Genomic DNA, 27,259 nt, shown 5'->3' on the forward strand with positions numbered 1-27,259 from the left:
TCTTAACTTAAGAATTATTAATAGTTCTAACAGTGACTTTGGGTGGAAGTCGTTTCAAGGAATAACAGTAAACTTCTGATAAAATGTATTTTGGTGCTTACAATAAATTTTCTGTAAAATTTCGATATGTAAATTTATCTAAAAGAGTAGTCTACAGCTGGGAATTCCGAATAGGCCCGTTTAAGTTTATTTTCTTTATTTATATTCACGAAATGTCACTTTTTTGACATGTTTGGATGCTTGTTTTTTAATAAAAGGGAACTAGCGTTTTGTGATTGTGATCCTTTTTTTTCGTTTTGCTTACTAAAAAAAGGATCACAACATTTGAAAGCTCGTAATTTGCTAGATATTCAAACCATTTACTGATTAAAAATTCAGGAGTGGAATCGGCTAAGGTGATAGTTGACTATTTATTGTTGGTATGGTGAAAATTTAAAATTATTCCTATAAAACATCTTAAAAAAGTATTTAATTCTATGTGTTTTAGTAAAATTTTTACTTTTCTTGTGTTTTTTTTCGAATGTTGTAAGCTTTGTCCTTCACAAGAATGTGTTTTTGTACCTAAAAAAGGTAACTGAAAAATGCTTCATCCGTTTTTTGTAAGCGTCTGGTAGCCCTTATCACAAACAACATATTTGTAGGAAAATGACTATCACATTTATGTTGTGACAGCTTTTTAGGTATCAATTTAACTATCACCTTACATAGATTCAATTCCATTATTTTGACTGTAATTTACCAACAATCACCTTAGCCGATTCCACCCCTGTTTCTGAGATATCAATTTTTTGAAATGAATGATACAAAACAATATTTGTGAGTAGTCGAAAAATCAATAATACATCTTTGATTATCAAATATTATTTAAACAATGTAAGAGCTTATTCAGAAACAAAAATATTTTAATCGCTCATTAGTTTCTGAGAAAATTTGAAAACAAAATAACGATTCTATGAGCGGTCTCTTCTGGAGCTTTACTTTGTATGTTGAAAATTAAGAAAACAATGTTTCCATAAAAATCAAGATAATTCAAATTTTCGATGTTTGTAATTTTTAGTCTTCAACAAAAAATTTAAATCTAGTTCCAATTTTAATTTCCAAGTTTGAGTTCAATCGACTCAAAAGTTGTAGAGAATACAAATACCTAGGAGTAATTTTTTCAAGAAACCTGAATTTTGCAAAAGGCAAAAACTGCAAATAATATTTCATGAAAAAGATGCTTTATGAACAAAAACTAGCTTACAGTAGTAAAAATAAGGTATTTGAAGCAGTTGCAGAAGGTATCCTTTGTATGGCTCGCAAGTATGGGGATGCAAAATGTTTCACACGAGAATATTTCGTCTTCAAAAAAATACGCCAAACTACGTGATTATGCTAGAAACCGGACTATCACCTCTATTTATAAAGACCCTAAAGATGCAAGCGGATTATCTCCTGCATGTTTTTAGTATGAACTAATACCCACTTGTTAGAAAATTCGTAGTCAAAGCTGTAGAAAACCAAAATCACTGGTACAGTGAGTGGTCGAGTCTCGCAGAAGGATGCAACTCAAATGTTTATTTAAGTGTTAATTTATGTACAAGTGTAGAGCAGAATTTGCAGCTTAAACAGTTGGGCCTTTGTACAGAACAATTTACAGTAGGCTCAATCAATCTCGCAGAAAGGAACTCATTCCATGATGCAAATAATATAAACGTCATTGCTACAATAGTCAAGTTAGGAAGCGAACTACTCAACCTTAACTTCATACCGCACAGACCTGATTTACTACTGGAGGGTACTATTTGCAATTTAGCAGAACGGGAGACCGTCATACATTTCGTTGGGATGTGTATAACTTTAAGGGAAACTAGAAGAAATATTCTTGGAATTTACGTTTTATCAGAAAAACAAGTTCTTAGTATGCTGAAGGAGATGGAAGTCTCCAAGATAGTTTCGATATAGTACGTAGATCCAGAATTGTGAACGAAGACTTCTGACCAGGGCCGGACTTATAGGTCCAGAGGTCTCGGGACAATAAAGGAGCGGAGGGCTCTTCGCCACAAATTATTTCAAAATAAAGTAAACCATTTTTTTCAACCGAGTTTTTCAACAGTAAATTCCTTTAGTATTGAACAAACACATATAAATATAAACGGAGAAAAGAATTTTATCTATCATTTAAAACTTTGTGAAGAGTATTTAAGAAATCAAAATTAGATACTACAGATAAAGCCCAAGCTCTTAAACCCTTTTCTCATTAAAATTATTTTTGGATCGCTCTAACTTAAGAACGAATTTACAGAAAAGGATCGTTAATATGTCCTTATCTTAATATTTTTAATAGCCTTAAGTTATTTTTAGATGATAAACAATAAAATAAAGAGTTATTTTTCATATGGTGGCTATCTTCCTTTAGGTAATATTTAGGTAAAAGAAAAAAATTTACAGTATAATATTCTTTTCTTCTTCCTCTTCAATTGTTTGGTACTGTTAAGAAAGTTTTAAGGAATATCCAATTCTAATTAAATATTGTACTTTCTTTCATATAAATATCCAAGGATAAATAGATAAATAAATATTTGAAAGCAAAAAAAATCACTGTGGCGTATACGCATCTTTTTATTTAGTTTTATTTTCATTCGATTTTTCGTACATTTTTGTTAATAAACATTTTATCATATTTTGTTAAAGATCAAAACCTTAAATTGAAAAAATTATTCAAATAATGAACGGTTTATAAAATTGAAGCACTTATTTTTCATCTCTTTCTAGTTGCAGCCTGATGTGTACGTGATCTTTTTTTTATTTAAAATACAAATTTTAACCTTAGTAAAAAATTCACACTATCCAATTATTACTCAAGGACAGAAACAAAACCATTTTAAGCTAATTCCAATTTATTAGACAATTTTTAAATAGATGTATCTAATTTCTCATTAGTTAATTCACCTTCTGTTTTTTCTTCCAAACAACGTTTATGTAATCTGAAGACAAAATTATTATCTAGTTGAATTACTTAAATCCTCTTTTTATTTTCAAAACTTATCTAACTTAAGTCTTATTTTGAATGTAACATTATCTTTGTATAACACGAGAATTAAAATACCCGTTACATTTTATAATATTTTAGCATTATCATTATCAACTCAACGCCCTCATTTGACCAACAACAATAAAAATATAAAATAAAATCCACCCATAAAAGTCTTAAAACATTCAAATCACGTTACTTTACACCAAACAAAAAAATATCTCCATAAAAGAAACAAATTTTTAAACATCACTTACCTTATACGGTTGACACCAGTGGGCGCAACTGTTGCGATAGTCCTTGAGTCGTTAGCCACAACAGAAGACATTTTTAATTCTTATTAAAAGCAAAGTCTTTTAGTCCAAACAAAAAATAACGCAAACAAGAAAATGATAAAGAAGCTTGATAAATGTTTGAATTTTCAATTTGACAAAAAATTTTATATGTTATCTTGATTAACAGCACTCTGTCAGTTCCCAAAAAAAGGCATAACACGAGAAAAATATTCGCGGGGGCGTGTTCCACGCGAATGTGCTCACACGCAAAAACCTCAAACGCACCACCAGAGGGCAACAGCAAGGCAAAGGTAGAGGTAGCAAGCGAGAAGTATCTCTTAATTATATGACCACCGACTGTGACCGCCGAACACGAAAGTTCCAAATTTGGACAAATTACTCGGAAATCAATGTACGCGCACGACAACGACGACGACAAAGACGACGATGGACGCGTGATGCTGATGGTTCTGATTGTTTGATGAGCTGTATAGGTATAACCACGAAGCCGCGGATATATTGGGTTAACGTTCCGCGCAAGAAGCTTGTCACTGCAGACACTTTGTTAACTGATGGACAAGATGCACAAAACTTGACTAAAGCCGATCACTAAACAATGTCACACATCACTCTCACGATCAACGACAACCGAAGACCAAACCAACGACAACATTGAGAAGATGAATATAGGAGGACAATTTGTTCACGCTGCTGCTAGCTGCTGTATGATGACTATAAAACTACGACTCGGACGACTAAACACCTGAACGAGTAGCATGAAGCGTCTGAAAAGGGGACATCCATATCATCCTTGAATGGGCTATGGATATAATATGATGGATGGATTGGCGATGGAAGGGTACGTTCTAAAAACGAACACAACAAACTTGAGATGTATAATTTTTTTTTTTGCATGCGCATTTAGTATGTGCAAACGCAAAGCAAACCAAAGCACAGCCAAAGTAAAGAAAGAAAGAAAGAACGAACCACCATCTGGTCGGGAATGGTGCGGTCTTGAGCATATAGTCGTTTATGGTAAGAGGTAAGTGTAACCAATGTGATATTGCATGTGTACTCTTTGTGCAGTGCAGGAGACTCAAATTGCTGTATCTCGACTTGGCTCGGGCTTGGGTTTAGTATAGGCCTGGGGTTGGGTTTCTATAGAAATACGCGAGGATCTAAGGGAGTTTGTTGCGGATGAGCGGTGCAGAGAGGGCAAGTACTAAAGGTATAGAGTACACACAAATAGAGGTACGTGAATGTACTGTGAAATGAAAGGAAGTCCCGATTTGTACTTGCAAACTATGCTTTATCATTATTTTTTGGCTCCATCAAGTTTGTCATGTCATTTTTTTTCTAGAAGTCCAAGTATCCAGCTTTAAATCCAGCTTGATGTCTAAACAAGCTTAGATTGGGAATTAGTCCGTGACTTCATGCTCGTATTTTCTTATTTGTTTGGCCCCACTTTGTGAAAATTACGTAAAAATAGAAAGGCATCAAAGTTCACAAATTTTTGCTCGAAGAGAAAACTTACTTTCTTAAAACATTTTAATAATTTGGACCTGCTATTAAATAAGGCTCTATAACTGTTCATATTGATTTGACAAGTTAGACATGATAAATAAAAGCCAATTGGACGGATGAAGCTTTAAAATATGGCAGCAAAAGCTTGTCAAAGTTTGAAAATCACTACTGGAAAAATATCGGCCTTTTTGAAAAAAAAGTTCTCAGTCTGAATGACTTCGTTCCAGCATCATTTAAAATGTACACAGGTTCAAAAACGTGTTCCATTTGATCTCAACATAGCTGGAAACTATATTTTCAAACTTTAAGACCCATCTTCAATAGAAAGCAGTAATAAACCATCATAAACTCTAAATAAAGTTCGAATCTCAACTCTTTTGTTTTGATGTTGGAAAAAATTGTCTCATTTGAAAATGTGAACTAAAAACTCTACTCAAGAACCAAAAGTTTTGAATATTTTAAAAATATTGAAGAACAGATACGAACTAAAGTTCCTCTTCAGTGCAATGAGTAGTCACAATGAAAATGGAACAAAAAAATACCTCTGAGCTTCATATTATCAAAACCTATACTTTTACTACACTACGGCATGCATACCTTTGCCTATACCTTGGTTACTAGATGGAATACGCAGTAATTTCTTGAATTTTACATTGCGCACGTCACTTCGTGGTCACCGATCAGTCTTGAAGTCAATAATTCTTATGTATATATTCTTTTCTTCATATATACAAAAGTCCTCATCGCACGCTTTTTTACAAGTACTTCAAGCCTCTTAGCAGTTTTGCGGTGTTTTTTTTTTGTTTGGTTTTGTTGTCTATAGGGAAAAGGTAAAGATTGTTGTTGTTATTATTATTTTATGTATCAAAAAGCAACAACAGGAGCACAATATAACCAATAACATAACAACAACAACAGAAGCAGGAGCAACAACAGCAGCAGCTGCTGCTGGTATTCCTTACCTTATAGCAAAGTGGTCAGTCATTTTGAAGAGGCTTTAAGAATTCTCTCGAAGAGTTGCCATAATAGAAGTTAAGTTTTACTAAAGACTTTCAACTGCAATATACATACAAACACCAATCACAACATCACACAGACAGATAGATTGTTTATCGAACAGGATTGCCAAATTGGGCTATTTATCGGAAACTGGGTTATTTTTTTTCCAAAGCTGAAAGATCAATCATAATTGAGCTAATAATAGCCCAAGTCTTATTTCGGGCGTTATCTGTGTTAATATTGATGCCTCTTAATATGCACACAAAATTTATATTTAAATTTCTATTGTTTTTTAAAATAAAAATAAAATTGAAACAAAACTCATGAACTTTTGTTAAAATTGAGCTATTATTTGGGCTACTTTTTCGGCTCCAAATTAGGGCTACAAAAATGTTTAAAGTGAGCTATTAACTAAGTTCAGGACATGGCAACTCTGAAATCGAACAGAAAAGAAACATAAAGGACGTAACAAAGAAGTCACTGAAAGAGCAATAATATAATAATGTAAGTAATGTTGAGTAAGGTAAGTCTGATACTGAGCGATTATGGTATAAAAATGAAAGACATAGACACACAAAATTATAATCAAAAGATATGATGGTATGCGTTTGTTTTATATCTATGGTTGTCGATTATTATCGACATGTAGAACGGAAGAGATCAGCAGTTAATGAGTTTCACTTTAAAGACATATAAAAGCATATCTATAATAAGATATCTGATGGTGGTGATGGATATGTCTGTTTTTGTTTTGTATCTTCCTTCATCGATATAATAATACTTTAGGATTGATAATTTACACAGCACACAGAGTACACACAGAAACAACTCTTGGAAATTTTATTGAAAGAGCAATGTATGAAGTTCGAGTGTAATTGCAAGGAATGGAAAGGCAGATATACGAGTACCTGTCTAAGATACCAGTACACAACTTATTGACTGGTGTAAGACTATAATCGGTATTATGCAATGACAATAGTTATTAGCAGGGTGTTCTCTGTGCTCAGTCTTTTATATTTTCAACAAAATGCAGTTTAAAATGGTTGTATAACTTATCTGGTATAAAATAAGTCTAAAATTAAAAAAAATATTTTTGGAAATATTTAAACTGTGTATTATCAAGAAATGTTAAAAATCGCACACAGTTTTTTTATTGGTACAAAACCACTTGCTGAGTGGTATAAATGAGTTCTGGGTTTTTAAAAAAATAATGGCTTTTTTAAATTATTTCATTCAACCATATTTTTAATTTTGTTGAATAATTTCAGCTACAGTCGAGAATATTGGATATCATGTTGATTTTCTTGCTTTGTTTTCCCATTGAATGGTATAAAATAATTGTGCAGTATAAATCGAGTATTATTTTAATATATTGAGTATTCCATTAATTACGTGATTAGAAAACAAAACTGTTTACCAAAAAATTGTTCTTTAATATCAATTCAATGATTGGTATAAAGTTTTTAGCGCAGAAAAATCTAGTCTAACCATATTATTTTTATTTCTATTTGTTAAACTAAGTTTTTCATTATTAAAATCATTAACACAATACAAGATATTTGGAAGACTTATTCATATTAACCTTCCGACTGGTATAAATCTTTCTTTAGCTGTTACTCTCCGTATTTGATTGCATTTTTGTTTAATTGTTTTTATTTTTATTATTACATTAATAAAAAAAGTGGCTGGGATGCGACCCACACTGATAACTTCCCATCCCGTCTGTCGATTTGTCTTGCTTCAAAGTTTGTCTATATGTACTCGTACCAATTTTTACTTAATTTGCGCATTATTTTTTGTAGATTTTTTTTTAATGAAAAAACGGACTGTTGGATTTTTATATACAAATTACTGCATATCGAAAACAATATTTTCTGTGAAATTAAATAAGTTTGAAGCCAATATTTTTAATTTTTGAAAAGCTATTTAAATTGAAAGTAAATTTTTACCAAGTATTACAATTGTTCTTTTTTTTTTGAGTTTTATTTTTTGTAAAAAAATGTCAATTAGATTTTTTTCAGAATTTTATCAGATATCAAAAACATTATTATTCGTTTTCAAAAAATATACTTGTTTGGTATCACGTTACAATATATTATATAAAATTTAATTCAAGTCTCTAGCGTTTTTGGTTAGTAAGATATTTAGGGTTAACCAAAATTTTCACTTTTTTTTTAAACTGCTATGGTAAAAAAAACGCAATTTTCTTGAGAGCCCTTTCTGCATCTTTCTACCTTATTATCTGTATAACAAAATTTATTTGAAGTCGCTATCTCTTCTGGTTCTTGAGCTATGGACGACGAAAAAAACGTCGCGAACGTACGGACGTACGGACGTACGAACGTACGTACACACGCACGCACAGACATCTTTCTAAAAATCTTTTATTTCGATTCTTGGGACCTTGGAACGTCAAGAAATTTCAAAATTTTCAATTTGACAAATCGGACCAATTACAATAACTTCCTATGGGAAGTTAATAATCCTTTTATTCTCTGATTGGTATAAATTTTCTCATCCAAAGATAAATATTCCTGAAGACCTAAATTCTTCCTGGTAATCTTTTTAGCTAAGTTTTATTTTCAAAAATTTGTATTAATCCGAATTTAAAAACAGTTTATTAAATAATTGGTATAAAACTACTTTTATCGTACACAAAATAAGAAAAGATTTAAAGCTCAGGGACTATGACTTTGTATCTAAATATTTAAATTTAATTTTGAAAATAGACAAACATTTCACCTGAAGGATAACAAAGGCACTTGTGTTTATTCCTATGTTTTTTTTTTACAAAATGGTATAAAGTTTCCTAAAGTTTACATACAGTTAAAAATAATTAAATATTTCGATTCAACCAACCGTTTATCCTCATATTTAAAAGCAAAATGATGTCAATATTGATTAAGGATGGAAAAGAAACCCAATTTTGTTTGTTTACTTAGTTCCTTTTGTAGCTTTCTTAACTTAAAAATATGCAAAATTATAAATTTTGTATAAATATTTGTATACACAAATGTTGTATTACTATTTGGTATAGTGTTTTTGGGGGAATTAAAAGTATTAATACAAAAGTTCTTATTGATTACCACTAATTGGTATAAAAGTTTGATAATATCATATTTCAAAAGGCTTTATTTATAAATAAATTGTATTTTGATGAAAATTCAAGAATTAATTTTCACCCACTAATTGGTATAAAACTTTTCAGATCCCACTTTAAATGATTTAAATAGAAAAACTTGATACAGAGTGAAACTTGATGTCTCATGATAGCAAAAATGTGAAAATATAAAACCGAATCAGAATAATTGTTTATTATCTTTAGAGTGGTATAAACAATTAAAGCTCAGAGAGTTTTAATTTTGAACTATTTAAGTTGAACCTTGAGGTTTATCAACTGGTTCAATCTGTTAGTTAAACAAAATGATAAAGTGCCGATAGGTGTTGATTTATTAGGCGTAAACAATGTTTGCTGATGATTTGACATTTTTTGTTGCTGATGATGAGGATGCTACACATACTATAACAAATGTTGGCATAAACAATGGTGATAATATTAAAGGTACTATGGACGTCGTGGGATCTGGCTTTTCTAATGTTAACGATGTTGGTGATACAAAGGCTGCTAATAATGATGTTATTATAAATGCGGATGTAAATTCTGCTGTTGCTGTTTGCTGGAGATGCTGAAATTGCTAGAGTTACGGAAGTTGTCATTACGTCAACAAGTAAAAAAGACGTTGCTGGTAATATTGATAAGCGTCTTAAAAGCGTTGGAAAGAAGGGTGAACTTCTTGTTTACACGAATTTAAAATGGTTTCACCTGTCAAAGTTCAATCCATTTACTTCAACCGATTCAATTCTTTAATATCTTTCGTCTAATTTAAATGTTAATCCTTCTTATTTTAAATGCTACAAGCTTCTGAAAAATGGATCTGGGGCAAACTTGATATATGTTTGCTTTAAAATCGGAATTCCTGCTGAATTTATGAAATCCGTTTTCCATACATCTTTTTGGCCTTACGGAATAAAGATTCGTAAATTCGACTACATCCCAAAAAACGTATCGTCGATTAAGGAATAAAGAACCCAAATGTTTCTCCTGATCCTGATTGCCTGAAAATGTATTATCATAATTCCAGTGGAATTCGTACAAAAATCCTTGCGCTTTACCTTGCTATCAGTAATGTCGACTACGATGTTATCATTATTGTTGAATTTTGGCTTTGGAGTGGTATTTCTTATTCTGAAATTTTCGACGTTAACTTTTTGGCTTTGAAGTGGTATTTCTGATTCTGAAATTTTCGACGTTAACTCTTATATGGTCTTCCGGAGAGATCGTGAAGGTGGGCTACTTGTTGCCGTTCGCTCAGCCATATCAAGTGGATCAATTTCACTACCTATCACCGATGTTGAACAAATTTGTGTTTCCACCAGTCTTGAACATGGTATGTTAATGTACATCATCGTTAGTTATATACCGCTAAAAAGCAATATTGAACTTTGTGAAAAACGTCTTACTTGAATTGATTTTGTTAATAATTTCAACAGTAATTTGCATAAAGATTGTATTATTAGTGATTTCAACTTATTCGATATAAATTGGTCATATTCCTTAAGTGAAAATATGCTTATCTCATGTAATTTAAACAAAGATTTTGAACTAACATTTATTGATCATTTATTTGCTTTAAACTTCTATCAAATTAAAAGTATTGTTAATAATTTAGATAGAATTCTTGATTTAGTTTTTCCATCATAAGATGAATTGAAAGTTTCAATCACAGATTCTGTTCCGTATAGATTGTTAAGCAATTCAATCCACCATAAGGAATTATATATTAAAATAAATTACATAGATATTTAAAATTTAACTGTAACAATCCAAAATCATTAAACTTCTTAAAATCAAACTTCATTGAACTCGATAATTATCTTGGAACTATAGACTGGAATACTGAATTTTTAAACCTAAATTTGAAGAATATGCTTAACCGTTTCACGGGTATCTTGAATACAGCTTTTAACTTATGTGCACCTTATAGGACTGAAAAGAATATCTCCCAACCTCCGTGGTGTAACAAAAGGCTGGCTCACTTAAAAAAATAAATCATTTGCGAAGCATAAAATGTCAAACGCCTTAGATGACAAACAATCATTTTGTAAACTTCGTAAAGAATTCATGGTTCTCAGCAAATTCTTGCACATGAATTATATTTCAAATGTCCAGCTTAATTTGAAAAGTGATCCGAAACGATTCTGGAGTTTTATTAATTATTAGAGAAAATCAATTGGCATTCCAACTACGATGAATTTTAGAGGGGATAATTCTACTGACATTAATAAAGCTCTTGATTTTTTTGCTCAATTTTTGGAATCAGTTTACTCAACTTCACAAGGAAATTTGGTTTTTCTTTCTGAAGTAGATATTGGCTCAATACACATAGAATTATCTGATGTGTTAAATGGTCTTCAGGATCTTAAACCCAATCAGATTCCTGGTTTTGATGGCATTCCTGCTCTTGTCTTAAAAAAACTCATCTTTATCGTCCGGAATATTTTTGGACGAATGAAAATCTTCTTTTCTTATCCCAATTTATTACAGAGGCATTTGTAAGCTGTCCACAATTCCTAAATTGCTCGAAAGTTTAGTAAAGACCAAACTGGATTTTTTCGTAAAAGAACATGTAATGATGTCCAGCATGGGTTTATATCGGTAGACGTGGATTTTAGTAAGGCATTTGATTCTGTATGCCACTACTTTGTAATCTTCATAACTTTGGGATTCACTCTAATCTCCTCCAGTGGATTTCCCTTTTTTTTTAACTAATAGGGTACAAAGAGTAAAACTTGACAATCAAACCTAGAGATCTATTAAATGTACCTCAGGAGTTCCCCAGGGCACTTTATTTATAATCTTTATCGATGATATTTGCAAGAACATACAATTACAATAAAATGATTACTTTAGCTCTTAAACTTAATGTCTAGGAAACTTTCAACTTAAGAGTTTGCGTATTCTCTTGATCTTTGACGGTCTAATGATACCAATCTCATTTTTGTTCAGTTTTTTGTTTATAATATTGCTTTTACTAAAAATTAATTAGTTTATTAAGAGAACTGAAGAATTTTAAGATTTTTAAAATTAAAAAAATTTTTTGCATGCAGTTCTTTTTACAGATTGGTATAATTATTATAATGTGAGAAAAAAAGTTTGGATAATGTATGATTATTCGACATTTTATTTGTAAATTTTTTTTTTTACAAAAACTTGTCAAAAATAAAGGAAGGTTCACAAAAACCTCCTTTTACAAAGATGTTTTATTGATTGGTATAATATGTATTTTTAAGGGGAAATACTTATAAGAAAACTAGAAAATTCGTGATTTTGTAAATACTTATTGAAGGATAAAAATTAAATAAGAAATCCGCATTTTGTAAGAGTTTTGGTAATTTAACACTGATTGGTATAAACTTTTAAAAATCAAATAAATGAATAATTGTATTCATACTTTTGGGTTTGTGAAATGACCTTACCTGATCAATAAACTAAAATCTTTTTATAATTGTTATTGGTATAAACAGTTGGACTAACAAACTACTGGTCAAAAATATTCACCTATTTTACACAAGTGTTGCTATAGAAATAAAATTTTTATTGGTATAAATTATCATCTTACAAAAAAATAAATTAAAACCATCTTGGTAAAATGGAAGCCCTGAGGAGGAACACCCTGTCTTTATTTCCGTAGATTATATGCTCAAAACATGAATATAAAACTTCTATGAAAATAATAATTGAGAGAATGAAGCATTGTAGCGCTTAAAAAAATGTGCAATGATATAACCTTCTCCGATCTAGCAATCAAGAAAACAAACTGGACAGGTGCAAAAAGAGAGCTTTACATCAAGGACATTTTTGACATACTCCCTTGACAAGAATGTATAAGACACTCTGACATTTAATAACAATTTTATTATTATATTCATTTGCAGATATTTAACACTTCCTGTGAGGGCTTGCAATAATTATATGATCGTATACATAAAGGTAAGGTAATTAATCAACCAAAATATTTATACACAAACAAAAAAATAATTATTCCCACTTCCGTTTCCAATTAGCCGCCACTGGCGGCGCGGCGTTGGCGCTGTTAGTGCGAAAACAGAACCTTCCGATAAAAACGAAAAACGAAGCTAAAAAAAACCTTTTCAGAATTTCAATTGGTAACTTGATATTTTTCAATGAAAATAACTAAAAAAATATAAATTACGTATATTAAATATAAAAATAAGCTATGATGTGAAGTGGACAGAGGACGCGTGTAAAAATCAGTTCCGGTGATAAATGATGTCATCCGATCAAGAAGAAGCCCTTGAAGATTAACGTTTGTAAGTATAAACAAAGAATCGATAGAGATTAAGGATCCTATCCAACTTCTTGTCATCATCATAGTTGTCCAACCAGAAAAGTTGACAATCACGCTTGTATCGTTAGTCTTAACGACGACGAAGATAGTTATGGCTCAAATGGATCGAATTTCTTTTCGTCTTTTTTTTTGAACTGATAGATGGATGGAATTCCAAAAGTATGCGAATTTAATGAAAGGTTTCACTTCGATCTTATACGTGAGCAGCGCAGTCTTTCGGATCTCTGCATCCGTGCTGCCGATCGACACACGACGACGACGCGTCGATGGTGCCAAAAGGAACGGATAAAGAAAATCCATCTTTCAAAACAAAAAGGATGTAAGATGTACAAAAATTCATTGAACTGAACCACTTTACACTTCAGTTGTTGTTGATGGTGGTAAGGAAGGAAACTGTGTTTTCTGCAAGTTCTTGTTGTTGTAGGTTTGATGGCTGATTGGATGGTAAAATTACATTTGAAGGTCGAGAATGCGTACTTATTGGGCCAATTATTCGCAGCACCTGCGGGTAATTTTACGGATTATTTTTTTTCGAGCTTGGTTTTGTAATGCAGTATTGAAAATTCAATAATTCATGCATCATGGTAAAAGGGCTTCAATGAAGGAATGATGGTTGATCAAGAAACAGAAAATTTATATAAAACAAGGAGTACTAGTGGAAGGCTTACAAAGGACTAATATTTGAGATACCTTAAAAGGACAAATTTAATAAGAAACTAGTAGAAAATTTATATTTCCGATTTTTCTGTGTATTGGAAAAAAGTACAAAAGTTTTAACAGGACGCATCAACTCTGCATTATTTAGATTTTTGAAAAAGTAAATACTGTCAACAAAAATATACCTACTCAAAATAGTTACCGATGAAGCTACTTATGTATATGTACGTGTAGCATCATAATTTTGCTTATATAAAGGGTTATCCATTTGCGGTTTCAAAAGTAAACGGAAATAAAACACATGTTAGATATTTCTGTTCATAATATTTCTTGTTAAATTTATAAGGGAAGTTATTGCAGGGCCGGATTTACAGGTATAGAGACCTCGGGGCAACAAAGGAGCGGAGGCCAATTCGCCCCAAATTATTTTCAAAATTAAGTAAACCATTTTTTTTCACTCGAGGTTTTTAATAAATTATCTCTTGTGAAACCTTTAGTATTGCACAAACACATATAAATATAAACGGAAAAAAGAATTATCTGAAATTAAATTTTAGGCTTAACGAACGGAACCTTTGGAACTTTTTTCGCCGAAAAATCGTTGATGATTTTGTTGAAATCCAGTTCTGGGAGTAAATCGCTTTCAATATGCTCAGGAGAGAGAGCTTCGTGTCTATTTTTTATAATTTTCATTTTTGAAAATAAGAGCACTCCAGTGCAATGTATTACCATCAAAACCAAATACATTCTCAATGCAATTTCGAGGTTTGGGAATGTAGCTCTGAAATTTTGATTTTTGAAAATTTGGTGGTAATATAGTTTCGGTGATTGATCTGTTCCATAGTTGTTTTAATTTTTGTATGAGTCAATCAAAGACACAAATTGGACCAACTCATTACCAAGACTAGGCTCTAAGTCATCCTGATACGCTTTCACCAATGCCTCTGCTGCACATCTTCTTGATGTGATTCAGGAATCCAAATCTCGAACGTACAGCTTCATAGGCATGCAATCTTTCAGTAAGAGAAACGGATAGCTGGTCAATCACTGGGATGAAGGTGGATACTTTGCATTTTTCATTGGGTGACAGATCTGCGTCTTGTGCTTTCCCTTAATCGAGCAAATTCAACCTCACATTTATCGTTCTGGTGCGGGTGCGTGATTGTACATATTCATCAGTATGGGATATTTTTTGGCTGCTTTCTCGTATTTATCAAAATCTTTTTGTTTGGATTCCACGGCTTCGAGAGCACTCATCTTCTGTAAATGGTGCGTTCCTTTATTCCTCACTATATCTTTTTGCTCTCTATTGGAAGATATGCTGGTTAGAGCTTGACAAAACCAATGAGTGTCGCTGAGCTTTTTCAAGACTAAAAATTGGCCGCCTTGGATTTGTATGATGATGTACCTGGGCGCTCTTCTGTTGCAGCACAGTCTTCTTCCAAGTGCTATCATCACCTTCCCATCGTTGGATGTGGATGAGAATATGGTGGGGCCCTCTTCTGTCACAGCACGGTCTTCTTCTAAAAACGTGAAAACTTTATCCCTAATGATGACCGATGACTCAAACGACAAAGCTCTTCCCAATGAGGAAGAAGTTGAACTATTAGGTTCCTCTTCGTCTGATCTGGATGATCTGGATTTAACAGTGGTGGAGGTTGATCTGCCTATTTGTAGCCAAAATGCTGCAAATACTATAGATTAATCTCCAACACTCTAAAATGGCTTCGGCCTCCCTTCTTCTTCACCTGACAAAAACTGGAGAAGATGTCGTTCTCATCCAAGAGCCCTGGATTGTGAAATCCCTGGTTCGAGGATTGAGAACTCTTGGCTACTACGTGCTATATGTAACAACAAAAGGTAACCCAAGGTCCTGCATACTAGTAAAACGTAATCTAAATGTATTTTTACTCCCTTATTTCAGTGATAAAGACGTCACCATTATGCCTATTTTAACTGAAAGGGAGGATATAGGTATACCAATAGCTACATGTAAACTTATGCTAAAAGAAACAGATTTTGCGGAAGCATATTCTAGGTGGCACAATTTACCAACATGCGCAGCCACAAAACTCATATGGCCTTCACTGGGCCTAAAGCGCTCTTAAGATTTGTTATCTCAAAATAAACTTCATATTAGTTCCTTAATAGGTGTCCTTTCGTGACACTGTTTATAGGCAGACACGTAATACGACTTGGCGTAGCCTCAATTGACTTCTGTAGGAGCTGTATGGACGAAGAAGAAGAGGAAACAATCTCTCACCTTCTCTGCACTTGCCCTGCTCTTTCACTAAGATGCAATCTGCGAGACTACTCTTTTGATAATCCCAGTAAACTAGCTAAAAAGGATATCAAATATCTTCTTCGCTTTATAAAAGCTCAAAATGGTTCGACTAGTAAGAAGAAATTCTCTAGATTCATGTGGTATCACAATAGGCCTTTTCTTTTGGACTAAGTGCGAGGATTCCATTCCGCAGCTACGTTAACCTGTACTGGCTTTGAAAAACGAAATCAAAGAATTGAATAGCCGATGGACAAGAGTTAGCAGCTGCCTTTCCCACTAAATTTAGAGAGTGACCACAATAAGGTACAAACGCCAGTAAATCAATAAATGATTTTTCTCCAAAATAAGAGCCTGCATCCCCTTGCATCGGCCCTGAGTTATTGTAATAGATCCGATTTGTCGAATTAAAAATGTTTACCTTTCTCGACGTTTCAGGGTCCCCAGAGTCGAAATAAAAGATTTTTAGATCGATGTCTGTGCTTGAGCGTGTACGCACGTTCGTAAGTTTGAGAAGTTTATTGGGTGTTTTTTTTCCATAGCAATTTGCAAAAGGTTAACATTCTGGTCTTCAAAAATAGAAAATAATCAAATTAATTTAATTTATCCAATTTGTATTTGTTTATATAAGAAACAGAAACTTTTAAGAAATACTTCTAAAATTATTAAAAAGTGGTTTTATACTCAAAATCTTGTTAACAAAAATAGATTTTGAAATCAAACAATTTTGATTCTATGCAGAATGGTGTTTTTAATTTTTTAATTTCGCCGAATAATTTAACTTACAAATTTTTTTAATAAAACACGAAAACCTACAAAGCTTTTAAGCAAGGTATATTGACAGACGGGATGTCAAGTTATCAGTGTAGGTCGCATCGCAGCCTCTTTTTTATTTTGAAGTTTTGACGTTGACATTACGTGTGAAACACTACATCATTTAAAAGACCACCACGTGCATTGTTGGAAGCACCGATTCTTTCGAGGTTATTTTCGACCACTTTTTAACACTTATTGGGCGGTATCTCTTATAGGTTTGGAGTGCTTAAGAGTTAAAGACTTATCTGCATAAATATAGTGCCCACAAAATCAAATCGCATGATTTTGCTGGCCATTTGACATCGCCACGGCGAGTAATTACGCGGCCAGGAAATTTCTCTTGCAATTAAGCCATATTCGCTCGAGTTGTGTGGCATGTGGCTGTTGAAACCACATATTCTTCAAGTCGTATTCTTCAAAAGCAGGTTAAAAAAGTTGGTTATCTTATGACCATATTGCTCCAAATTAACGGTGACAGTCGTACCATCTTCGTTTTCGAAGAAGTAAGGTCCAATCAGACCTCTGGACCAAAGATCGCACCAAACAGTAACTTTTTGTCTATGTAATGGCCTTTTTTTAATTACTTGGAGAAGCTTCAGAATCCTAAATTCGAAAATTTTGTGAAAAATGTGCTTCGTTGCTGAAGAAAATTTTGCTCGAAAAATCACCGACTGTTGTTCAACCACCCATTTGACGTATCAACGAGTGACGTTGTAAATGGTCAGTTGGCTTCAGTTGTTATGTGAGCTGGACTTTAAATTTACCATAATGTTCTGTAAGACAGTCTTAATTCCTGAGATTGATGAAGAATCGGCACATTCGGGTCATCGGCAACACTTTTACTTACAGTAGCGATATTTTCTTCATAATTTAGGCAATTAATCCCGTAGTTGGACAATTATGTTATCCATAATCTACTCATAAAGCATGATATCTGGTTATCGTTTTTGTATTAGGTTTTAATAATGATTATGCCTTTTGCCATAGTTAAACTATCTATTTTCGAAAATATCAGACTTTCAACTGAAAACAAAATGGGTTTAAAAACTTAGTTTGACAGATGTCGAATTCCAGCTCTTCTTGGATAACTTTTTATCTTGTTTTAGATGATTACCAGGTAAATAATATTTTGTTTAGAACAATCCATTCTTTCCTAATTAACGACTTTTATTATGAAAAATGCACTTGTCTTTACTTACCTTCTAAACAAATGAGAAATCCCTAGACACTACGTATAAACAACTCCATAGTAGAATTGTGTTTAGCTTTTGAGTTCTTTATCTTTTAAAAGAGCTAAAATTTCATATTCTTTACAATCTCTTCCTTAATATGACTTCAACGACAAATTCTCCAGATAAGTTAACAACTCTTAACACTGAACGAACATGGTTAATTTTTAAAACTTTGTAAGTAATCAAAACAACATCAATCCCCAAAGGTTTTCCTTGCATTAGAAGAAAACCTGTCTGCCTGATTGATAACCGTGAACACTCTTATTGCATTCCAGACTGCTCCCAAAGGAAATCTCAATCAGACGTCACCATCACCAGCCAGAAGCTAGCAGCGCAGCAAAGCAGCGAGGCGATGTGGTGTCTCTATGCTGCTACTGGTTTTTCTCTATTTCTTGAGAAAAGGTTCATCCATCCCTTGACTCATTAAACGTAATCGAAAAAATAAAAGAATAAAATGAAACCCAAATAGCTGCAACCTAATTGAAGTCATTGAAAGTTGAAGAACTACAAATTATACTATTAGAAGAGTATTGGTGCATTCATCAGAATTAAGGTTCTTCTTCTGCAGATGATGGAACCGAATGGGGAATGCTGGTTTTGGGTCATTGAAAACCTTTATAGTTGCGTCATAATTTGATAATTTAAATTTTTCTTGGTTTAACATTTTTTTTTTCTACCACTTTTACTTTGCTAAAAGAAGAAGATAGACGATGCACGTCTAATTTGTCTTCCACGCTTTGTAATTGAAGCCTGACTCAAGCTACATGGCAGGGAGAACGATTTGATGTACACATCTACGTGTGTTCCTGTTTTATGGTCTTTTTCCATCAACATCATCATCGCAAGAATTGAAAGTCGACGCACTTGGATGAGTTTCGTTCTCTTTTTATAATGTTTTTCCTTCTTGCTCAAGAACTCTGTCGCCTATAAGGCCGTCGCGTTGTAACTGAAGGAAGCTAGAGCAATGGATGATCATTACCAGCATGACCAGCATTATGCCAATGAAGTTTAATGATGCCACTGTATTTGGTTCCAAAGATATACCTTAGTGGAATTAGTGAAGTTCTGAAGTTCCATGCGCGGAACGATATTATCCAAGACAAGACAAAAAATCTAAAGGAAGGAACTTCCTCTCCGATGTTTTAAGCCGTCTCTTCTTCAAGTCCATCTTTTTATCTTTTATTTGGAATGGAATATAGGTACATAAAGGAGTGTTCATTTTGGTTTTGAATTGGAGATATGTAGATTGTAGGAAAATGGAGTGCCTGTCCTGTCTGATTGTGCCAGCATTTTTCATGGTGATAATTGTGGTTTTGCGGTTCGAAGAATCCGAAAGAAATAGTCTTGGATTTGAGTTAAGTTATTTTGTAGAGAGGTAGGTTAAGGTATACCTACCTTAAAAATATACCTACCTACCTTTGTCGTAGAGTAGTTGTAGAGTGATGTGGTTTGATGGTTTGCATAAATTATAAAAATAGTTATTTGCTTTAAACGGGGATTTTATTATCTCTGGATGTTTGCTCTATTCTTTTCTTTGTTTTGTAAATTTCTTTTGTGGGTAAGGAAATGTATGGTTATTTTTTGTAATGTCTCAGAAGCATTGCCTTAGGCATCAATTCCTTAAGTTCGAGGGTGAAGCTATCAAATTCTTGTTGCATATCACCTCCATATCTAATAATTGTAGACAACGATTTTGACATATATGGTGTAATGTTTAGGAAAGTTTAAAGTTAACTCTAAAACTAAGGGTAAAGGATAGATTTACAAAAGTTATTCAGAGTTGAAGGTAAGAAAGTTTGGCGATCAATTCCAAAAAAATTGAATTTCTTGAGATAAGCACTCATCAAGATTCGAAACAAAAATTCTTTCTCTTTAAATGCATCACGTTTTTAATTCATTTAATCTTAAATTAAATTACCATTGACCGCAATATACAAATTTTATGTACCATATAGTGCTCATAAATTGTTCATTTAAAAATATCTCCATCATGGTCAACAATGTCATGCGTTAAGATCCATAAGAAATAACCATTCCAAAATTCATTTTCCAAATTACATATAATAAATCCACCGCAGTGAATCATTTAGACCCAATTAGATTCAATTGTTGGAATGTATTTTCCAGATACCATATCTACACATCGTCGTCGTCGTTGCTAGAATATTAAATGAAAACTTTATTACCCACATGATCATCATTATGGCTTTAAAAAGGTTATGACATTTCCCTGACATTAGACTATCTTTTATTTGTAAAGAGATGTCTGTGATGTTCTATGAATTGGACAAAAGGCTTCTACTCGAAAATCCATCAAAAACAAGTGATTTCTTGAAGAGATAAATCATTACAATTGTGTACCTTTTTTATAGGACACTACTTAACAAATCATATTGCCAACGAGTGACGACAAAGGAAAAGAAGTCGATGTCGACGATGATGATGATGGATACAGATCACGATCTTAATCCGAACATAATTTGATGAGCGCATCAGAATTTCTTGGGAACATTTTCAAACACTAAATTTTTCATCTCCATGCTGCTGCATGTATAACAATGGAATTATGGGAGGTGGTAACTTTCTTTGAAATCGGTTCAAGTGACGACGACAACGATGAAGACGATGCGTCGTCCCTTCATCATTTGTTTTGTTGTCATTTTGTGTATAAAGAAGAACCTAGATACTATAATACTTTCCGATGAGGATGATGGTTAAGTCCTATCAAAGAAGGATTATTCTCTTGTTGAAAAATGATACAGGATCAGCGCGGAAAAAATATGTGTGTATTTAGCGATTTGGTTATGCCCCTCTTTTGAACATTGAAGAGGTAACACAAAAAAACACAATCGGGAGCGACTATTCACTGCCAGCCGGACGAAGAAGGGAGTGATTAATTTGACACAATTGTTTGAAATAGGAGATCCAGTATGTGAAGAGGGATACCGAAACATGCGAGTATTATGAGAATGGAAGCATTATTGTCAGACCACCGAGAGTAGATGAAGGGCTCAGGAATTTCCTAACCCAAGAAAAAAAAAGAAGGCAGTAGTGAGAAAGGATTGTGTTACTGATATTCATTTAAGGGTCATTACTTACACATACATTTCCAAAAAAAAATAAGAAGACTCATAGATGATGATAAATTGCTCAATGGATAGAAGATTGATGAAAATTATGCGACTATGATTTTTTTGTGTTGAAATTTTGATGAGTGCAATGAACTCGATTTTCATTAGAAAAGAATTTCTGAATCTCTTTTTCTATTGAAACCTATTAACAAAGAAAATTAGGTTATTGTATGCATTCTTATGGAGATGTGTCCAAATTAATTTATTTCCATTCAAGGAAATTCAAATTCCTGAAGAGAGGATAGAATTTCGTATTTAGTTTTTGTAAAGGAAATTCGTTTACATAATTTTAAATTTTTTATTATTCTCAATTGATGAATTAAAATTATAACTCTATTTTTTTTTTTATCACATTAGATGCAAAAATCTGTAATTTTCTGGGAAAGAAGGAAATTATTTACAAATGAGTTGAATATAAAGTTCGAACCTCAGCTCTTTTGTATGAATATCTCTGATTCACTTTAAGAAACATTTTTTTTGTTTCTCAATATAAGTGGTTTGTTTATAAAAATATGCTTATATTCTTCTTTTGAATAAAAGTCCGAATAATCTACTAACCCTCCTCCTCACCCCTCATCATTCCTCTGAAATATATCAATAGCATTTTCCAAATGAGTGTTTTCCATCGTTCGATTGAAAAACGCGACACGTGTGCAGTGTTGACGTTTAAGGGTGCGTCCCAACTTCCTGACCATAATAATTAGCATTATGTACATACATATTTTACAGCTGAACACATCCTCCCTTTTCTGCCTCTCCCTCTCTCGATTCACAAATAAATTGAAAAAAAGGATAATAATCTTGTAATCCTTGAACCTAATCATAGAGTTAACTGATGTCGTGTGTTGTGTATGCATGGCTGCTGTTATCCTCTTATCCTGCATCATTTGTGTTGATATTTTTATTGAAGGTCCAGGTTGATGATGGTTTTAAGAGTACCTATACATAACTCTAACATTTATATAGCAGATGTTGGATGTTCTCCTTGATATACATTCATATGCAAGAGTTTGAGTTTTATGTGTGAAAAGGATGTGAAGGATGAAAATTATCTTTTTTTTCATAACCACAGGCACGACGAAGACGAGGAGGGTTTTATAATAATAATAATAATAAAAATGAGATACTTTTACTACCAGTACCAATAACAGATGCTTTGATGCTCTCTGGACGTTGCTTCGAGGCATCATGTCATACGAAATGGAATTTCAAAGATATTCTACTCTTTTTGTGGTTTTCCGGTGTGACATTAATTGACACACATATGTGGAATTCAATCGAACCTTCTTTTTTCTTCGTTGTTGTTGGTTTTGATGTTAAGTTTATCTCGAATTCATCTGCCATTTATCGGACCAAAAGTTGGCAATTAAAATTGTTGAAACAGACACAAAAATGTGAGATGTGTGATGATACAACATGGCCAAAAAAAAAAACAGAAACAAAAAACTCGATTGTAACCACAACATAACACAGCACACACTGGCTTCCAAAAAAAAAATGGTCACACGCCCAGCCCAGTGGAACAGTGAATTTTTGTTGTTCTCTTTTCCATTGCGGATTCAAACCTTTAGATCCAAAATCGAGTGAAATGTGTTCGACCTTGCAATGTCGACTGGTTTTTGTTAAAGTTTGGACTCTGGGGAGAAACAAATAATCATTTAGAGGAGATTGTTGTTACGGAATATATGGTACACGATGGTGGAGTGGAGTTGCCTGTTGGCGTGTTGTTGGTTTCAAAATGTTCACCTTTTCAATTTATCTTGCCGCTGATACTGCTGCTGCTGCTGTACGGTCGTTGGTGTGGTCGGTGGCGTCGTTGTTGATGTTTGTGCTTTGCTTATGGTGCCTGGTGCTGAGTGCTGATTGGAATTCCATTCACGACTCTCCACAAGCAAGCTATAAATTTATATGTATGTGGGTAGTGAACTATCAGGTACTTAAAAAAAAAATTTGGTATTGGTTTTGCATGAAATAAAAAAATAAACAAAAAATCGTGACCGTAAACTTTAGGTCTTTTTGAATTTATTATTATATAAAGCTTAAAAGAGTTATTAGAAGTCTAATATAATGTTTAAACAATGTTTGTGTAGGTTCAGTTTAGTTAAGGTAATTATATTGGCCTAGTTCAGTTTGCCGGAACCAGAATTTACAGAATTAAATTCAGCTGCTTTTTAGATTCAATTGAAACAAAAATTAAAGGTCAAAGAGCTTGAAGGTCGTAAATTGCGGTCGCAGTCTTTTGACATATATTTACCTACTAAAGTAATTTGCTTGATTGCACTTTTTGATGGAAAAATGAAGCTTCTTTGACATAACCGATGAAGCCTAGTAAGAGTGTCCTTTTTTTGAATGTGGCAAAATATTTTTTTTATTTCTTCCTAAAGATAGTTTCCAAATTATTTCAGTAATATTTCAGTTTTAGTTTTGATAAATTCTTGTAGAAAGTTATTGTAATGGGTTCGATTTGTTAAATTGAAAATTTTGTCATTTCTCGACGTTTCAAGGTCCCTGGAGTCATCTAGAAAATTTTACGAATAAAATATGATAAAATTCAATTTAACAGTTTTATTACAATACAATAAAAGCCTAAACAAACAAATTAATATAAGTTGTTAAAAATTGATTTTGAACTCAAATGTATTTTAGAAAATTTTGAGATATTGGCTTTAAACTACTTTTATCTTTTAAAAAATATTGTTGTCAACATTCTGAAAAATTTGGAGAAAAAACTAATTGACAGTTTGTTTACAAAAATAAAAACCTAATACTGGAAGTTTCGACTCAAATTGCTTTTCAATAATTAATAATATTGTCTTCAACATTTGTTTAATTCACAGAAAATATTGTTTTCTATATTCAGTAGTTTTTTGTTATTACAATCCAACAGTCTACAAAAAATAATACGCAAATTTGGTAAAAATTAATGTTCGGTTATTGATTATCTCAAATTAATTAAGGCTTACATTTAAGAGGGTAACTAACTTTAAAGTATCCTTATTTGAAAGGTATGGGAATATATTTGACAACTACATATATTATATTTCAAGAATTAACTTTTCCCCAAATGTGAATTATTTTTAAAGAATTTATTATTTAGCAGATATTTTCAATTGAGAGCTATTTCATGATAGAAAACTTCTATAGAAGCTTCTTTATTTTCTTAAAACTTCAAAGATGCAAGAATAATTATATGAATACAATAAATTTCGTTTGTTCTTAAGACTTCTTTGATATGGTGTCATTTTTCACAATAAATCTTCTGCATATTTTCACGTTCCACTCCATCATCAACGGATTTATGTTGATTTAACAGCTTTTTGGATTTAAAAAGATATAAAATATTCTTCTCAAGAGTAAAAATAAGTCTAAAATTATAATTAATCTCCACAAAGCAATCGATGATGATGATGATGAGGATGGAGATGATGGTCAAGTATGTGTGGATAAATGTTCAAGGCAGACAAAGGTGAACACGTACATAAATTCGGTGTCCGCCCTTTTTTCCACCGTGATCGTTTCGTGCGTCGTTTTATTTGATTTGTCCCATTTAGGGAGGTTATAAACTTTTTTCTCTATTCCCATCAATTGGATACCTAGCTTCTCGGTCGTGTATGAATGATTGGTCTGGGAATCTGAGCTGGCCCATCAATGGACATGAATCGAGCAGACTTTGTTACAAATCTCTTAAATAACTTGATGGTATGGTAGATGAGTCATCTCATCTCAAATATTCGTTCTTTGGCATAAATTGGAAACAGGTAGGTACTCAAAGTTCTGGTGTTAAGATGAACGAATGGAGAAGAAAGTGATAATTTATGGATTTTGCGTATAGAATGTTCTTTGTTTTTTTTTTGCGGATACAAGTTGGGTTTTTTTTCATCTGTACGTCTGTGTTTTATTTTCTTTTTTCTTTTTGCGAGACATGGCTTACAAGTTTTGACAGTTAAATGAATTGTTATTGTTCAGAATAAGCAACAAGCATTGACAATTTAATATTTTTTTCTTTGCCACGCCAATTAGTTGGACATCACGTGTGTATGATTTTTTAAAATGTTCATCACGCAGTATAATTTAAGGGAGTTTAAGTGTTGATAAAATTTATTTATGGAGGCAACATTTTGTATAGAAAACAATTAGGTGTCTTTTGCTGAATGAAAAAATATAATATTTTTGGAGGAGTTCAAACATCATCTAATAACTATGAGAAATAAATATTGCCCAATTTTTCAATGTTAAAATCACTAAGGTTACAAAATTTAATGTTTCTTATTCAATGAGGGTCAATTTTAATCGATCTAAAGTTGTTTAGGTTTATAATTTGGCATTAACAAGACGTAAATTAAATAGTTGGAGCTTTATGTTTCTTATGTGGTCTTAGTATTACTTTAATACAACTAAAACAAAAGCATTTAAAAAAAATAGAAAATGTGTCTTTAAAAAAATGTGTTTCAATGAAATCAATAGCGTCTAATTGGTTTGTGAAATTTTTTACGTCAGCTTAATTGCTTCCAGTTTTTTTTTAGTACTTTTTGTATATTTTTGTGATATTATTTGCTTAACGAAATTTGTTTGAAGTCGATATATTTGTGAGTTTTTGAGCAATGGCTGATGGTAGAAGGTAGCATCATAAATAATTTAAAACATTTCATAAATCGGCCATCAAATTTCAAATAAGTGAACCTTATTTTATTTTTTTTTGCATTCAATCCAAAAAATCTTGTTGATATTTTCAAAGCTTGTTCCAAGAGGCTTCTTTTTTGAAAAAGTACAGATAATTTTTTTTACAAGACTGTGAGTAGTCCAAATATTGATAAAAACGTGTGTACGTGAATGTACGCATGCAAAATCAATTTTTTGAGAATAACTTTAAGATTTTAGACTCAAAAGTGCGAATTGTGAACAACAAATTTCTGTGATGAATTCAAAACAATTTTGTTTCAAGTTTCATTTATAGTAATGCCTTTTTTTTCTTGTCAAATGTCAAAAGATGACTGGTTTAAAAGTGATAGTTGCTGAGATAGCAGGTTGTTCAAAATGAAGCCTCTTATGAGGAAACTCTTTAAAACAAAATAAATATAAGACGTTTCCATTCGGCTTCTAAAGGGTAGCCAAAGAAAGGGGTTCAGTGTGTCTAAAATGGAGTTTAATCTAAAGTTGCATTTTGGTACCACTAACTATGAAGAAAACATGAAGAAAAAATGTGCCTTTTTCATAAGTTAATTTTTGTACACTTCACTCGTTTTCCTTTTATAAATCTCTTATTAGTTAATATTATAATCGTGAGGTCTTGACGGTGTTTGTAACTTTTAGATTTGGAGATTACTTTAGTGAAATAATATTTTTTTTTATGATTTAATGACGCTCAAGAGCTTATTCGTACAATTTATATGTGAATATTTAAAAAATAGGGAACGATTTAAGAGGAGATACCGGTGCACATTGGACTTAAAATTATGAACATCAAAATGGAAGGGAAAAGCAGATTTGTCCAAAGCATTCCACATTCTCGATGTACGATTTAAGAAAGAATCTCTATACTTAACAGTACGCCCGAAATTGTGCTCAAGCGTAAACTGGCGAGCATTCCTGGAAAAGCGAGTATTACTGCTGAATCGTTAAGGGATAGAATACAACTGGCTAGTTCGACAAATACTGTTTGTAAATATATCGATAAAACAATGGAAGGCATGAAACATTGCGGTGGCATTCCAGCGATACAAATATTTTTGTTATAGTTATATCGCCTATAATTTTAAAGCCCTTTTTTAATTCTTTCCAAGAGATTTAAGCTTGTTTTTAGGTCATCTGCCCGGATATGCGAATTATATTCAAGCTTTGGACAGATGAAGGCTTTGTAAATTACACCCAGATCAGAAAGAGTGAAAAATTCCTTGCACCCTT

The 27,259-nt window shown here is 32.4% G+C and overlaps 1 protein-coding gene across 1 annotated transcript in view; it reads right to left on the reverse strand.

The window, feature by feature from the left end:
- Nucleotides 1-3,356, reverse strand: part of LOC129951246 (TNF receptor-associated factor 4) — a 69,618-nt gene extending 66,262 nt beyond the window's left edge. Inside the window, exon 1 of the mRNA XM_056063327.1 lies at nt 3,271-3,356. Coding sequence (XP_055919302.1) covers nt 3,271-3,341 — 71 coding nt within the window. The 5' untranslated portion in view covers nt 3,342-3,356. The remainder of the gene's footprint in view (nt 1-3,270) is intronic.
- Nucleotides 3,357-27,259: the final 23,903 nt, after the last annotated feature.

Source organism: Eupeodes corollae, chromosome 3 (assembly GCF_945859685.1).
Source record: "Eupeodes corollae chromosome 3, idEupCoro1.1, whole genome shotgun sequence".
NCBI classification, from domain to species: Eukaryota; Metazoa; Arthropoda; class Insecta; order Diptera; family Syrphidae; genus Eupeodes; species Eupeodes corollae.